The sequence below is a fragment of the Micropterus salmoides genome, unplaced genomic scaffold (genome assembly GCF_014851395.1).
Source record: "Micropterus salmoides isolate LMB-PRFRI ecotype aquatic unplaced genomic scaffold, ASM1485139v1 Ms_hic_scaffold_1, whole genome shotgun sequence".
Lineage (NCBI taxonomy): Eukaryota > Metazoa > Chordata > Actinopteri > Centrarchiformes > Centrarchidae > Micropterus > Micropterus salmoides.
In genome coordinates, this window is record NW_024040040.1 from 58,077,177 (window position 1) to 58,092,063 (window position 14,887).

General features: G+C 40.7%; 1 protein-coding gene across 1 annotated transcript in view; it reads right to left on the reverse strand.

Annotated features, from left to right (window-relative positions):
- ndufs8a (NADH:ubiquinone oxidoreductase core subunit S8a) overlaps positions 1 to 14,551 on the reverse strand; it is a 34,934-nt gene extending 20,383 nt beyond the window's left edge. The window contains exons 1-2 of the mRNA XM_038733160.1: positions 14,432 to 14,551; positions 10,729 to 10,784 (exon numbers count right to left, since the gene is read on the reverse strand). Of these exons, the coding sequence (XP_038589088.1) occupies positions 10,729 to 10,771 (43 nt within the window). The 5' untranslated portion in view covers positions 10,772 to 10,784; positions 14,432 to 14,551. The remainder of the gene's footprint in view (positions 1 to 10,728; positions 10,785 to 14,431) is intronic.
- Between the last annotated feature and the right edge of the window lie 336 nt (positions 14,552 to 14,887).

The following is a 14,887-nucleotide window of genomic DNA, read 5'->3' on the forward strand; positions in this document are numbered from 1 at the left end:
TGGTAAACCATGCAGCATAGCTATCATGGTGATCTGCCCAGATTAAAGGTGATCCAGCTTGATGTCACTCCTGAGTGAAGCCCAAGACAAACCCACTAATCTCGCTTGGTAGTGCAGACCCCTGAAAGCCCTTCAACAGGAGACAGGTCACAGTGAGCTATGTTGTAGTGGTACTTACTAAATCCCCTTTGTGTGGACACACTGAAGGACCTCACTAGATTCTGGCTACCTGAAGGTAAAGAATGTAAAGAGTGCATTATCATTAGGATCACTATAGTGGAGACATCCACTGCACAGACCCAACTGTGAATTCAATGGTTAGTATCATGAACACCAATGAACAAATCTTACCAGAGCAACACTGTCAATGTCAGAGACCCACCTTCAAAAAAGTTAGTTAGAAAGCATTTAAGGCGCCTAGCTAGAGTACAGCTGTCCTGTCGCTGTATATAGCTGCTAGTCATTATCGACTGCACACCATTTCAGTTATGCTGTTATTCTGATGTCACTGACAATGATAAACACTAACCAGCCCTTCAGTCAGAATCAAACTCGGCCAAAAGACACAGAACTCGTCTTTATTGACGAGTTTCCACCAGCGATCAGTTATCACGGCAGTAGGTTCGCTGCATGCCAGCTTATTAATGGAGCACTTTGGGTGTTCACTGTTTGCTTAACCTGGTCCGTGTAAAATGTCCACCATGTGTCCGCGAATTATAACGAACCAGGCTGCCAAGTTTTTTTACGAGTGAAGTCTATGTGTGAAACACATGCCTTTATAAAGCTGCTTGCACACTGTCCAGACAAACACTGACCAACTGTAGAAAGTCAGACCAATGTACGCCGTTTTCCAACAAACCTCGACATTCTCAGAGTGTTGGTAAAGGTAAAATGTTGCCACTTCTCTGCTGATTTATTCCCTCAGTAAACACTTCTAAATGAGTTTATCAGGCATGTGATTGGCAAAGGGCAAAAAAGCAGGACAATATACTGAGACCCCCCTACACCCAGATAAAACTGGCCGCGGCTCTATTATAAGATGGATGCTAAAGCAGGACCCATGACAATAACTTATTTGGTGGATGTGTTGCAGTGGGAATCAAAGACAAGTGTCTAATTCACTGCGCCATCACAACCTCTCTATTAGTGTTGTAGTACTCAAACTTACTTAAGACCACTTTTTGATGGTCTTAAGTAAGTTTGATGGTCTCGTCTCGGACTCGACCGCCTTTGTACTCTGTCTCGGTCATTGAGGACTCGGGATTTTATTTCAAGACCAGTCAAGACCATAACTCTGGGAATATCAATAAATTGCTTTTGCATTGTCTGAATTGTTAACATCCTAACTTTTAAAAGGAAGTAAAACTTATTGCTTCAAATGCAACCAATAGCCCTAATTAAACATGTGTTCTCGTTAACAACCGTCACCCCTCCCGCAATGGTTACACTGATTTCAGCTCTTAGTGTTTTAATGGGAAAGTGGATCTTTCAGATCACTTTGAGAAGTACTTATGATCTCGTTCCACATTTTACTACATGCCATGCAATGCAGGGAACTGGTCTTGGTCTCGACTTGGACTCGATTTGGGCGGTCTTGACTACAACACTACTCTCTATAATTTTTATTTTGTATTATTACCAAACTTCAACTGCTAAAAGTGCAACATGAAATAATTAAGTCTATAACTAGGCTAAATAATATAACTACTAACTTTCAAATTAGTTCAGTAGAAGTTAATAGATCTTTAATGAATAAGAGACAGCTGCAAAGGTTGTCGCCTGTTTAAGACCTGGTGGCCTAATTGTTAAAAAAACGTTATATTCTTCAGGAAACTCAGATCTAACAACAGATCAGTCTCCATCTATTGATAAACTGTAGGAAAAAGTTTGACATTTCAACTCTGACAGTGGGCGGGTGTGTGCGTGAGACGAGAACGACCGCAATAGTTTCTCGGGATCGCGACACTTACACAGAAGCCGTTGCCATGGTTACCTCGCAGAGTTTTTGTTTTCCTGTCTGTTGATGAGGAGCGCAGAGCGACACTGTGGATTAAAGCACTCTGAAAAGGTCTTATATAAAACCCGTCACAACCATTCACAAGAAAATTTATTTATAACGTGCCAAAACCTTTAACATAAGGACGACTTAAAAAGCAACCATTCATACAGCAAAATGTAGCCTACATAGCCTATGAGATTGATCAATCGACAACAAAGTCAAAGTAAACATTAGACATAGCCTATAACAAGCAATAATCAAAACATACCCAATCCTTATTGTCAACTCAGTGTTGGGCAACTTACTCAGAAATAATAAAGTTACTACCAAATACTTACTCAGCATTTAGTCCTTAAAAAAGCAATATTAGCTACTCTCCTTATTAGTGGGTGACATAACGCCACTCTCTCCCGATAAGTCCAGGTCCGGTGCCGCTGACCTGCAGCGTGGTCGTGCATTTACATCAGGGATGGTGCGTTCAGTAGCGCAGCATTACTTGGATTAGTAGCCTAACTGTAATAATATAACTGTTTTGGAAATAGTAATCCGTTACATTACTCTTTATTGGGTAAAGTTATATTACAGTATTACTACCCAACACGTTACGTACCACTGATGCGCGAGAGCGACTGTGGTACACACTGCATAGGTGTGGAATTGGCAGCTGAACGCAAACGAACATCCTTGTTCATAGTTGGAAAGAAGGAAAATTTTACTCACGTCAGCCCGTAGATGTCCTCAAATCCTTTCCCTTTCACTCAACCAGCTCCTAGCTAAATGGCTGTCATGTTTGAGTCTGTTTTTTTAGGTTTTGTTTTAAAAGTAAATTGTTTTGTTAACCTTTTTATTTTTTTTTATCATTTTAACTGTGATTACATTTTAGCTTAGTTTTTTTAATATCCAGGATGTATTTAATAAACGATTAAACATGTTAGCAGCATAACATGAGTCTTTGGGTTTGTTGTAACGTTAACACTGATAAATAACTTTTGGGAGGAGGGACAGTAAGTTTCAAACCCACTGGCTCGGTGGGGCCAGTTGCCAAAACGTTTAGTCCTGTACACTGTTCTTTCTTTTAGGCCAGGCCTGTGTTATGATGAAATTAGGTGATGCATGAATTGCATGAATTAGAGTTATGGTGGTGAAGAAATATCAAATTATAATAATATGAGAAAGATAATTTGAGTCAAGTCATGGCATTAAATAGTATATTATATCATCAGGTCGGCCTACCTACAGATCACAAGAAACCAGTGTAAACTGTATTATACAGTAAGCGCTCAATACAAAACCCACAGTTCAACCAGCAATGAGTCCATCTCAGTTCAAATGTCCATAAGTCCATCCCTCATCAAAAACCTCCAATCAAAAGTTGGCCAACGAAAATAAAACCAAGTGACGCCTCCCGTGTTTAATTGACAAGCTTAGTAATTCTCCGACAACCCCTCCTCCCCCGCAGCCTCCGATCAACATTGAAAAAGCTTATTAGGAGTTGGCTGTTCACTTTCTCACAGGCTGATGTACTGCGGTAAGCGTGTCGACTCATTTCCGTTTCCGGTGCTTGTGTGTTGGTACCGTGTTGTGCTGCTCTTGCTGAATACCAGTTACATTTGTTAGATTACAGCGGCCAACTATCCCCTAAACACTTATTCTTACAATAATTTTGCCTAAGCACTCACAGTTCTTTCCATCTTTTAGTGACTGCTGTACAATCTCATAGTTGTTCAAAAGTTTTAGTAGCTAACACTACAGTACTTTAGCTTAGCCGTTAGCGACATTAGCTCAGCAGCTAGCGATGGCTTCTCCCTCTCGCTCTCCTACTTTCTCCTGCTCGGTGTGTCAGATGTTCAGTTACTCCTCTGCCTCCTTTAGTGGTAATGGTACATGTAATAAGTGTAGTTTATTTGTAGACGTGGAGGCGAGGCTCAGTCCGGCTCCGCACCTTGGTAGATCAGTCTTCAGCTACTGTAGCTAGCCAGTCCCTGGTAGTCGGTGCGGAACGGCCTGAGTTAGCCTGTGGTAGCCCTCCCCCGGGATCTCCTGAGCAGCCAGGAAGGGGTGGCTGGGTGACTGTCCGAAGGAGGAATAGTCGTAAGCATTCAAAGCCCAAAGTAATGACTCCCGGTTACGCCAATCGGAGGTCACTAAGATTAATGTTGAGTCGGTGTGTACATATGCAAAAACAATGTCGGACACCGTAGTTTTCTCTGGACCCCTGCCAAATCTGACCAGTGATGACATGTATAGCCGCATGTTGTCATTCCGCCGCTGGTTGTCGAGGTGGTGTCCAGGTTTGTAGATCATTGGCAGACTTTCTGGGGAAGATCTGGTCTGATCCGGAGAGACGGCATCCATCCCAATTTGGAAGGAGCAGCTCTCATTTCTAGAAATCTGGCCAAGTTTATTAGTGGACCAAATCCATGACAACCCAGAGTTGAGACCAGGAGGCATCGAAATTATTTAAATCAAAGGTAAACAGAAGAGGAGCTGTACATAAAAACCTCATAAAACCACAAGAGCAATAGTGCAGAAGAATAGGAAAATTAAATATGGACTGATCTCTCTCTTCTAAAGGTGTACTAGTAAATGAACTAATATCAGATTATGATATTGATTTATTTTGTCTTACTGAAACCTGGCTGGGTGATGGAGAATATGTTAGCCTAAATGAATCCACCCCTCCCAGTCATATTAATACTCACATTCCTCAAGGCACAGGCCGAGGAGGTGGAGTTGCAGCTATCTTTGATTCTAGCCTACTAATCAGCTCTAAACCTAAACTAAACTATAACTCATTTGAAAGCCTTGTTCTTAGTCTTTAGCACTAAGCTGGAAATCACTGCAACCAATTGTTTTTGTTATAGTGTACCGAGCACCTGGCCCATACTCTGAATTCTTATCTGAATAGTTAGAGAGTAGAATAGAGTTTTTGTCAACTTTTTTGTCCTTTTTAAGTTATTATTGTAGAGGATTTTAATATTCACGTGGACGGTGAGAATGACAGCTTCAGTACAGCGTTTATCTCTCTGTTAGATTCCATTGGCTTCATGAACTGACTCACTGTTTTAACCACACCCTCGACCTTGTTTTGGTATACGATATTGAAATTGAACATTTAGTGGTGTTCCCACAGAATCCCTCTTTGTCCGACCACTGTTTGATAACTTTTGAGTTTGTATTGCTGAGCTACACGCCATTGGGCAAAAAATTCTATACAAGATGTCTGTCTGATAGTGCTGTAGTTAAATTTAAGATTCCATCAGCTCTAAATTCATTAAAGTCACAAAGTAACGGAGGACTCCTATGCTAATTTCAGTCCCTCCCAAATCGATCATCTTGTTCATAGTGCTGCAGGCTCGCTGAGAATGACACTCGACTCTGTTGCCCCTCTAAAAAAGAAAATACTAAAACAAAGACGGTTAGCTCCATGGTATAATACTGAAACTCGCAAATTAAAGCAAATATTGCGGAAACTTGAGAGGAATTGGTGTTCCACCAAACTGGTTCTCGTTTAATTTGGCAAGATAGTCATAAAACTTATAGGAAGGCCCTCCGTAATGCCAGAGCAGCGTACTACTCATTAATAGAGGAAAATAGGAACAACCCCAGGTTTCTTTTCAGTACTGTAGCCAGGCTGACAGAGAGTCACAGCTCTATTGAGCCAAGTATTCCCATAGCTCTCACTTTATATCTTAGTGCTACATTTGATACCATTGACCATCAGATCCTATTGCAGAGACTGGAACATTTCATTGGCATTAAAGGAACCGCTCTAAGCTGGTTTAAGTCCTATTTATCAGATCGATTTCAGTTTGTACATGTTAACGATGAGTCGTCCATGCACACCAAAGTTAGTCATGGAGTTCCTCAAGGATCTGTCCTCGGACCAATCCTCTTCACTTTATGCTTCCTTTAGGCAATATTATCAGGAAATATTCCATAAACTTATGCAGATGATACTGATGTGCTTTCAGGATATTAAAACCTGGATGACCTATAAGTTTCTAATGTTAAACTCAGATAAAACTGAAGTTATTGTTCTGGGGCCTAAGCACCTCCGTGACGCATTATCTAAGGATATAGTTTCCCTTGATGGCATCGCCCTGGCCTCCAGCACCATTGTGAGGAATCTTGAAGTCATCTTTGATCAGGACATGTCGTTTAAGCAAATTTCAAGGACCGCCTTTTTTCACCTATGTAGTATTGCGAAAATCAGGAACATCCTGTTGCAGAATGCTGCAGAAAAACTAGTCCATGCATTTGTTACTTCTAGGCTGGATTACTGCAATTCCTTATTATCAGGCTGCTTGAAAAAGTCCATTAAGACTCTTCAGCTGATCCAGAATGCTGCAGCACGTGTTCTGACAGGAACCAGGAAAAGAGATCATATTTCTCCTGTTTTAGCTTCTCTGCATTGGCTTCCAGTAAAATCCAGAATAGAATTTAAAATCATTCTTCTTACCTACAAAGCTCTTAATGGTCAGGCACCATCTTATCTTAAAGAGCTCATAGTACCTTACTACCCCACCAGAGCACTGCGCTCCCAGAATGCAGGGTTACTTGTGGTTGCTTGAGTTTCCAAAAGTAGAATGGGAGCCAGAGCGTTCAGCTATCAAGCTCCTCTCCTGTGGAACCAGGTTCTAGTTTGGGTTCAGGAGGCAGACACCATCTCCACATTTAAGAGTAGGCTTAAGACTTTCCTCTTTGATAAAGCTTATAGTTAGGGCTGGCTCAGGTGAGTCCTGAACCATCCCTTAGTTATGCTGCTATAGGCCTAGACTGCCGGGGGATTTCCAATGATGCACTGAGTTCCTCTCTCCTCTACTTTCTCTCCCTCTGTATGCAACCTCATCCCATTATTGCATGTTACTCACACAACTTCTCCCCTTTCCGGTAGTCTTGTGCTTTCTCGTCCCTCTCCTCTCTCCTCCTATCACTTTCTGACTCTGGAGCTGTGGAGTCTGGATCTGTGGCTGCGAGTCACCTGCTCGACACCCTCTGCTAAAACAACTGTTGTTACTAGTCCTTTTATTATTATTGTAATTATAATCATTATTACGATATACGATTATCATCATTAACACTACTCTAAATATCTGTACCATTTTTCATTTAGTCTGTGGCGGCGTCGCCTTTGCTGTCTGTGCCTCTGTGTGTATATTGTGTGGGCTGCCTTAGTCCTCCCTCCCTCTCCCTGCTCCCTCTCTTATATATCAATAAGCCTTATTACCGGTAAATCAATTTGGATTGTGCTATGCTAGGGGTGTAACACCAAGTTATTATATTCCATCCATCATCCATCCATCCATCGTCAACCACTTATCCTGCGTACAGGGTCACGGGGGGCTGAAGCCAAGTCCATCGCAGGGCCACACATAGACAAACAACCGGTAACACTCACACCTAAGGTATGTCTTTGGATGGTGGGAGGAAGCCGGAGCACCCGGAGAGAACCCACGCAGACATGGGGAGAACATGCAAACTCCACGACCTTCTTGCTGTGAGGCAACAGTCATTATATTTCATCTAGGCTTAATTAATGTAGTTGAAGTTGCAGGCATGATCACTCAACCATGACTGGACCAAACCAGTCACATGATACACGCAGTTGGAAGAAGGACATATTTACAAAATATAAGCCTACAGCTTACACTAACTTTAAATACAATGTTTTCAACATGCTTTACTCGGACGGGCCGGGCCAGTTATATTTGCACCTGCCAAAGTATATCTGGCAACCCACTTTGGCATTTTGCAGAGAAACAGAGAGAGATGCTATTTGAGATTACATGAAGCGGACTAGGACTGTCCCTGACTAAGGATTTACATAGTGGAATCAGAGTCGTCAAGTCCTGCCTATAGTCGACTGATAGTCGAATCATGTGTGTTTTTGTGCAGGGCAATTATCGATGGGGGTGGGGGGGGTAAACACATGGTGCCTCTGCTTTAATCTTGAGAGGCTGCAGGACTGCAGTCTCTATTCATTCAACTTACACTGTAAATTTCCAGATAAACTGAGGACAACTCAGCACAACACCAGTGAAGCTGGAGCTCCGTCTCTTCAGCAAGTGTTCCTCCACTGCCACTGCACACATACACGCTACGCCTGCACATGCGCCCTGACGACCCAGGGTAAGGGTTACAATTTTGAATTTATTTACGCACTTTAACAGGGTATATACACAGGAATCCTGAAGTAAAATTCAGTACCTTTTCAAGACCTTTTCAACATATTTTAAGACTGCCAGCTGGAACTGATTAAAATCAGCCACACAACTTAAAGAGTGACATTTTTGAGGTTTTAAAAGGAATTTAAATATAGTTATAAAATATTTATTTCCTATATCATCATCAGGTTGTAACGCCACCTAAAAATTGAGGCATTCACCAACTTTCAGCCTGTATGGGCCAACAGTTTTCTATTTGAAGGACTGGTCAGATTTCCTGTGAAAAGCAACTGTCTTACATAAGCTATGACGTTTATGTACGCAACATTACAGCAAATCATGTGAACCACAGTGTAATTTTGTGTTTTAGTTGGTTTAAACTAGATAATATGAACTTGCCTGCAATGATATGTGTGAGAACTTTCATCCACCACAAAACTCAAATAGGCCAGGAGGGAACAAAGATGAAGAGAATATAATGAGCGATGAATAACTAGTAAGTAACTATAAGTAGTGTAGGCGGTGTAGAACAGGCACAACCTGGAGGAGGAACTAGTCTAAATGACTGTATTAGTATAATATTATAACATTAAATTAAAAGTATATTGTTAATTTAATAGTTAACTTTAAGTTTGATATTAATATATTCATTATGTTACTATATTCAATATAATTTCATATAATAGTATACAACTTACCACTAATATAATATTAATTCAAATTGGGGTTGTTTTTTATTCATTAACTTTGTGCAAGAAAAATGCTCTAGGCTACACAATAGTCTCCAACCTTGATTTTGGGCAGGCTACTAACTCGTCAATAATTGTAACCGTTTATGCAGAACATTGAGTTCAACATTTATAAAGTCTGTTGCAGCACATCAAACTTTTTTAAAATCCCCGCTGTGATTGATCTGTTCACAAACACTGACGATAGCATCGGCTTTATGAAAAGTTGAATGTGTTCCAATAAAAGGTACAGATTTAGCTAAATAGCCACCTAACGTTAGCCAAACCCACACGCACCTTGAATTTTCCCTGTCGTCTTCTACCGATTCCGCTGCTGGCGCGCATCTTTTGTTTTCCAGGAACGGGGCTGTTCAAAGTGGCCACAGAGCGACCGGCCAACCGGGTTAATCCCATTACTCCTGATCGCATTGCGGGTCCGGCGGGGTGGGAGATTACGGTCTGTTTTGGAGCGTTTAAGAGTGAAATAGGCGCTTGGTAGATCCCTGCGCCTAACGTTACAGAAACGAATCACAGTCGCTACTCACTGCCTGTCTAGTATTTTTGGCTATGCATTATAAATAGGCCTAAATACATTCACCTACAAATAAGCAAACAAACTCTTTGGACAAACAGGATTTTCATATTGAAAATTAACCTTGTTAAATGGCAATTAAGACTTTAGACCCCACAGACACCCTGTTTAAAAAGTTTTATTCTTTTTACATAATAGGCTGTATATTAACTTATTGGGGAGAAAACTGGTAGTTCTACGTAAAATCAGACGTTGAGCAGCTCCATATTGCCAAAATGGCATGATCCTTGTTTCGCCATGAAGCTTCAACTATGAGATTGACAGTAGAATCAGGCTCCGCCCATCAAAGCATCGAATCTTCGACTATTTGTGGTCAGCCCTAAGGCTGACACGGTGAACGCACCACTGCAGATGTCCCTCACTAACATCAGTTTAGGTTTAGATCCACATGCGGCGCACTTGAAAACCAAATCGGATCTTTTTTTTTAAAACACGGTAACTTTATGAAAACACTGCTGATGGAAAGGTGGTGCAAGCAGACGTCTTTGCCGTGAGAGAACAGAGGAGCAGGCTAGGTGTGTGACAGTGTGGGAAGAAGAGGAGCAGATTCAAGTAGTAAATAAACACTAAAATAAAGTGGAAAATTACCTAATTACCTATTACCTCTCAATACAAATAAAGATATAGGCCTACACCACTGACCACACCTGCCACCGCCGCAGTTACACTGTCTAATGAGAGCTTAGTCCCGGGAGCGGTTCTGTCTCCCAGATTTCAGTCTCAGTTTCAGCCCATATAGCCAATGCAGTTTTGCACTTGCCAAAAAACCTATCTTGTGACTGTAAGGTTCTCAAAATGACTTGATTTGTATGCGAGTTATGGTTGATTAAAGCTCACCCAGACCTTTAAAGAGCTAATAAAACAGAAACAAGTAGTTTTCCACTTGCCAAAAAGCCTCAACCCTTGTGACTGAAAAAGAAAAAATAAACCGCTAAAGGTTGTCTGGTCAGTGTCTGTCTGGGCAGTGAACTGAACCAACTGTCAGTTGACATTTGGTTTTCTGAACATTCAAAAGACTGAAACAACTACTGCCAATGAATGGTGTTAGTTGGGTGCGGTCAGAGCAGTGTGCAAGCAGCTTAAGACAACTGTGTATGCATCCCACAGTAACTACGTCACGTGGCTTTTCATCAAATTTCAACAAGATCGAGTTAAACTGTGTTTTAAATTGCACTAGCAGGACTGGAGTACGACATTCATCTATTTGTACTCAAATTACTAGTACTGTTGTGTGCAGCTTACCTGGCCTCGACACGGAGTAAAGCACACGCATTGCTGCAGCCATCTCGTCTTCGAAGCTGAAACCAGACACAATACTAATGAGGAACAGTCAATGTATTACCTAGAGATGGGTAGGGCTGCAACTAACGATTATTTTCCTTATCAACTAATCTGATGACTATTTTCACAATTAATCGACTAATCGTTGACTCTATAAAATGTCAAGACATTGTAAAAAATAATAATAATAATAATAAGGTTAATCAATTTTCCAAATTAATGTCTTCAGATTGCTTCTTTTGTCCAACCAACAGTCGAAAACCCAAAGACCCTTCATTCACTTAGAAAGACACCGACACAAAAGGCAAAGTTATAAAAGTGGCAACATTACTGTATCCAACAGGACAGTTAACATTGTAAGCCAACTTATTTCTGTCTTACATCAGGCTTGCTTTCCGACGGACAGTTTGTTCGGCAGTCTTTTACCGTCCTCACGTGTTCAGCTCAGCTGTAGGGGACTAGAAAAAAGACCCGCCCTACGCTGCCTAAAATTAATCTACATTTTTAAGTCATGTTATGCCGTGAAAATTTATCAACACAAATTCTTTGCATCGATGCTTCATTTAATCCATTTAACTTTACAGCACAGTGTTTTGCAGGGACATTTATTACTGTGGCACATCGCGCTTACGCTGTGAACACTACATGATAATGATGGAGCTGTTTGCAAAGTGGAGGAAGAGAGAGAAAATAGCGAGGGACAAAGAAGAAAGTGTCCAAAAGTATGGGATTATTTCAAGCTAAAGAAAACAACAACTTTGTAATGTTACCATCCGTCCACCGTAATACGAAACTTATGTCGCCTCGGGGACAGCACGGTGGAACCTTATCGGAAAGCAGCCGGTGTTCTGCCAGCGGATCACAGACAAGGTGACAGTAACAGCAACTTTAGCATTTAACTGAAATCATGATTTATTGTTGAGTTGAAGCCAAAGTAAGCTGCAGTCCTCAGCTGAAAATGTGCACACGTGCGTTTGTTGTTCTCCTTTTTGGGAGTCATGAGTTAACTGGGTGTTGGGGAGCTGCAGCTTTTAACTCCCCCTCCAGCTCTCTGTAGCTCAGACGATCCCTGCTACCTGCATGTGCTAATCCATCCTTTCACCCAAATTCTGTGTCTTTATAATCGCCATCTTTATATTAACAAACAGCTGTTTCGTGTGTATGATTGCTCATTTCCCGTTTCACATTTCACGCGTGTTTTCTTGACAAAACATGGTTTGGAGACCAGCGACTGCACCGCCATTGGCCAACGCTGAAAGTCGTGTATGTGGGTGGGGCCACTGCCAAGCAAAAGTACTTCTTAAACGATGCATCGATGAAATAATCAATCGAAGCTACGAATACTAAAATCATCGTTAGCTGCAGCCCTAAACTGAACCCCCTCTCAAGCTATGAGTTACAGGTGGTAGTGTAGCTGGGAGAGCTTTTGAAATATAAACATAAAACTGTGAGCTGCAATTTAATTGGAGCTGCTGAAATTAACGGGTGTGGATTTGTGGTGAGATTTCTGCCTGATCACAAGTGTTTCAGTTAGTTTTGGTTTCCACCTCCTTGTCAGTCATCCTAACGTACAGTCCCAAATGAGGTTACTGTACAGCAGAGTATAGGGCAGTTAGACATTTAAAAACGATTATGAATTCTCATTTCATGATGAAATTAGTCTTGTAATATTCTGTATATTGTATATTTTCTGGACCTGTTAGAGAACACATCTGGGAAAGATTCTGAAGGTGCAGAAAGTTTTGAACATGAGCAGAAACCCTGCTGAAACACAGGAGCTATTGAAGTCACTGAGGTGAAAAGGTGCCACATGGACATTTAAAGAGGTCACTTCCCCAAACAAAGACACAAAGAGGAGGGAAGACTGAATCCTGCCTGCATGTGTGCTCACTTAGCAGGGATGGTATTACATGAAAAAAGCTGATCTATAGGAGAAACATATATGAAAGCAGAATGTCTGAGATCCTTAATGCTTTATATTCAGTGCAGCTTTAGAATTTGATTTGTCACCTGTCACCTGAATTTTGTGTTTCTCTTACATATAAATAAAAACATTTCCACCACAAATTGATGCAGAAAAGGCAGAAACTGGAAAAACAACAACAACAAAAAAAAAATCACCAGAATGCATGAAATTAAGTGTTAAATTTCTAATCTCATTCTTGTGTAACCCAATATCATGTCTTGGGACACCTCTAAGTATTACTGTATTTAATGTATTATTGTTGTTATTCATAATATTTAATATGGTCAGAATATGTTTTATTACTAAGTAGCCAAGGTCAATTCAACATGAAATAAAGCATTTCTACAAAAGAAATTTCTTGCACTTTTATTTTGTAGGAAAAACCACTAAAGAGGAAGTGATTATGTGAGTAACTCCATAATCACAGACAGACTTAACGTGTTTCCCTTGTCAATGTTTGTATAAACTTTTTCTATTATGTGGTTTATAATGGACTGTGGTGCAGAAACAGAGAAGAGGTTACACACTCTTGGCTAACATTTTCCATGTTATCTGCGTAGCTATCCTACACGCTTTGAAAGAGGGGTGTGTGTTGCAATTCGACCTCCTTGAAGAGGTGGTCTCAGTACAAACTCCGGTCCGGTCCGCTTGTGAGGTGAAAGCAAACAAACTAACCCTAGGATTTTCTGATAGCAGAGATGTGATCTGAGCATTATTTCCAAAGTTAAACCACTAATGAATCCATCTGCTGAGATGTGTTTAGTGATCTTATACTTTATCTGTATAAGCCATGTAGAGGCTGTTTATGAATATCATTTGGTAACCTATACTTGTCAGCACTGGTATTTTCCCTGATTAACAGGTCAAAAGCTGTTATAAAGGTAGGCCAGTTGTACTCTATTTACCTTGGGTCTAACATTACTAATCATGCTTATAATCAATTATTTCTTCCTGAGCTCTTTCAGATTCAGATCAGAAGCATTGAAGTGCTGCATAAACTTCTGTCAGTCACCAGAATTTGATTGAAATTGATTGTGGATGACAATCGCCAAAGCTGTTCAATCATCAAGTTACCTGTACGTTAAGCCTGTGTAACGTCATGGTTACTTCTCTTGGTTCGTTTGTAAAACTGCAGTGTGAACATGAACCGGGCCAGAACTAAAATCCAACAGTGTATCATTTTTTTTCACTTGGTCCGGACCAAGTGAACCGAACAACAGGCGTGAAACCCGAGTGACAGGTTTCACATCAGCCCCTACCAGGGTTCGTTTTAACCCTACCAAACAGTTTAACTAGGCGTGAAAGCAGCTAACTGATGTATCTAAACATTAACGCTAGCGCTTCAGTAGCAGTATAACATTGTTCAGCTAGGAGTAGTTTGCAAAGCACACATCCCAAATACCCTTGTGACCAACGTTACTCGACTTCGCAGCGCACCACAACTGTACGGTGCACAAAAAATGGTAGTTGGGTTAAATTTATGAAAAGTTAAGGTTTAGTGCTAGTGCTAAGCTAGCCATGTTAACTAACGTTGCACAGCTCACACTGTCAAGGACTTTTACAAAGGTCGCTTAAGGTGAAGTAAGGGTAACTGGAATAATTTCAATATCAGATATGAATAATAATAAATTAACAATTTATATGACATAAAGGAATTGGTAATACAATTTTATGAATTTAAAATGATTTTAAACTCACCAAAATATCGCTATTTGGCCTTCTGAACCAGAACAGCGGACGATTTGCCGAACGGACCCTGCGTGTACAGGAAGTTACGTAACGTGATACCATCATGGACGTCCGACTGACGTTCCACGTTCCATCTTTGAGGTGGCTGATGCTGCATTCCAGGCAACTCGGAACTGGGAAATTTCCGACCTCCAACTAGAAAAAGGTTGTTTTTTGAGACTTTTACCACAAATAGATGAACAAGCAGTGAATATTAACAATATCACAGGAACATTATATGCATTAATAGACAAGGCAATGCAGAAAATATAAAGCCCAAGCCGGCCGACAAATGTACAGAACAGTAAAACATAAACAACAAGAAAAATGAAATGAATAAAAACTAAATAAAGAAAAAACCCAAACATGGTGTATGAGGCAGATATAAAGTAATATAGAGGCTATATATTAATAGATTTTTTAGTA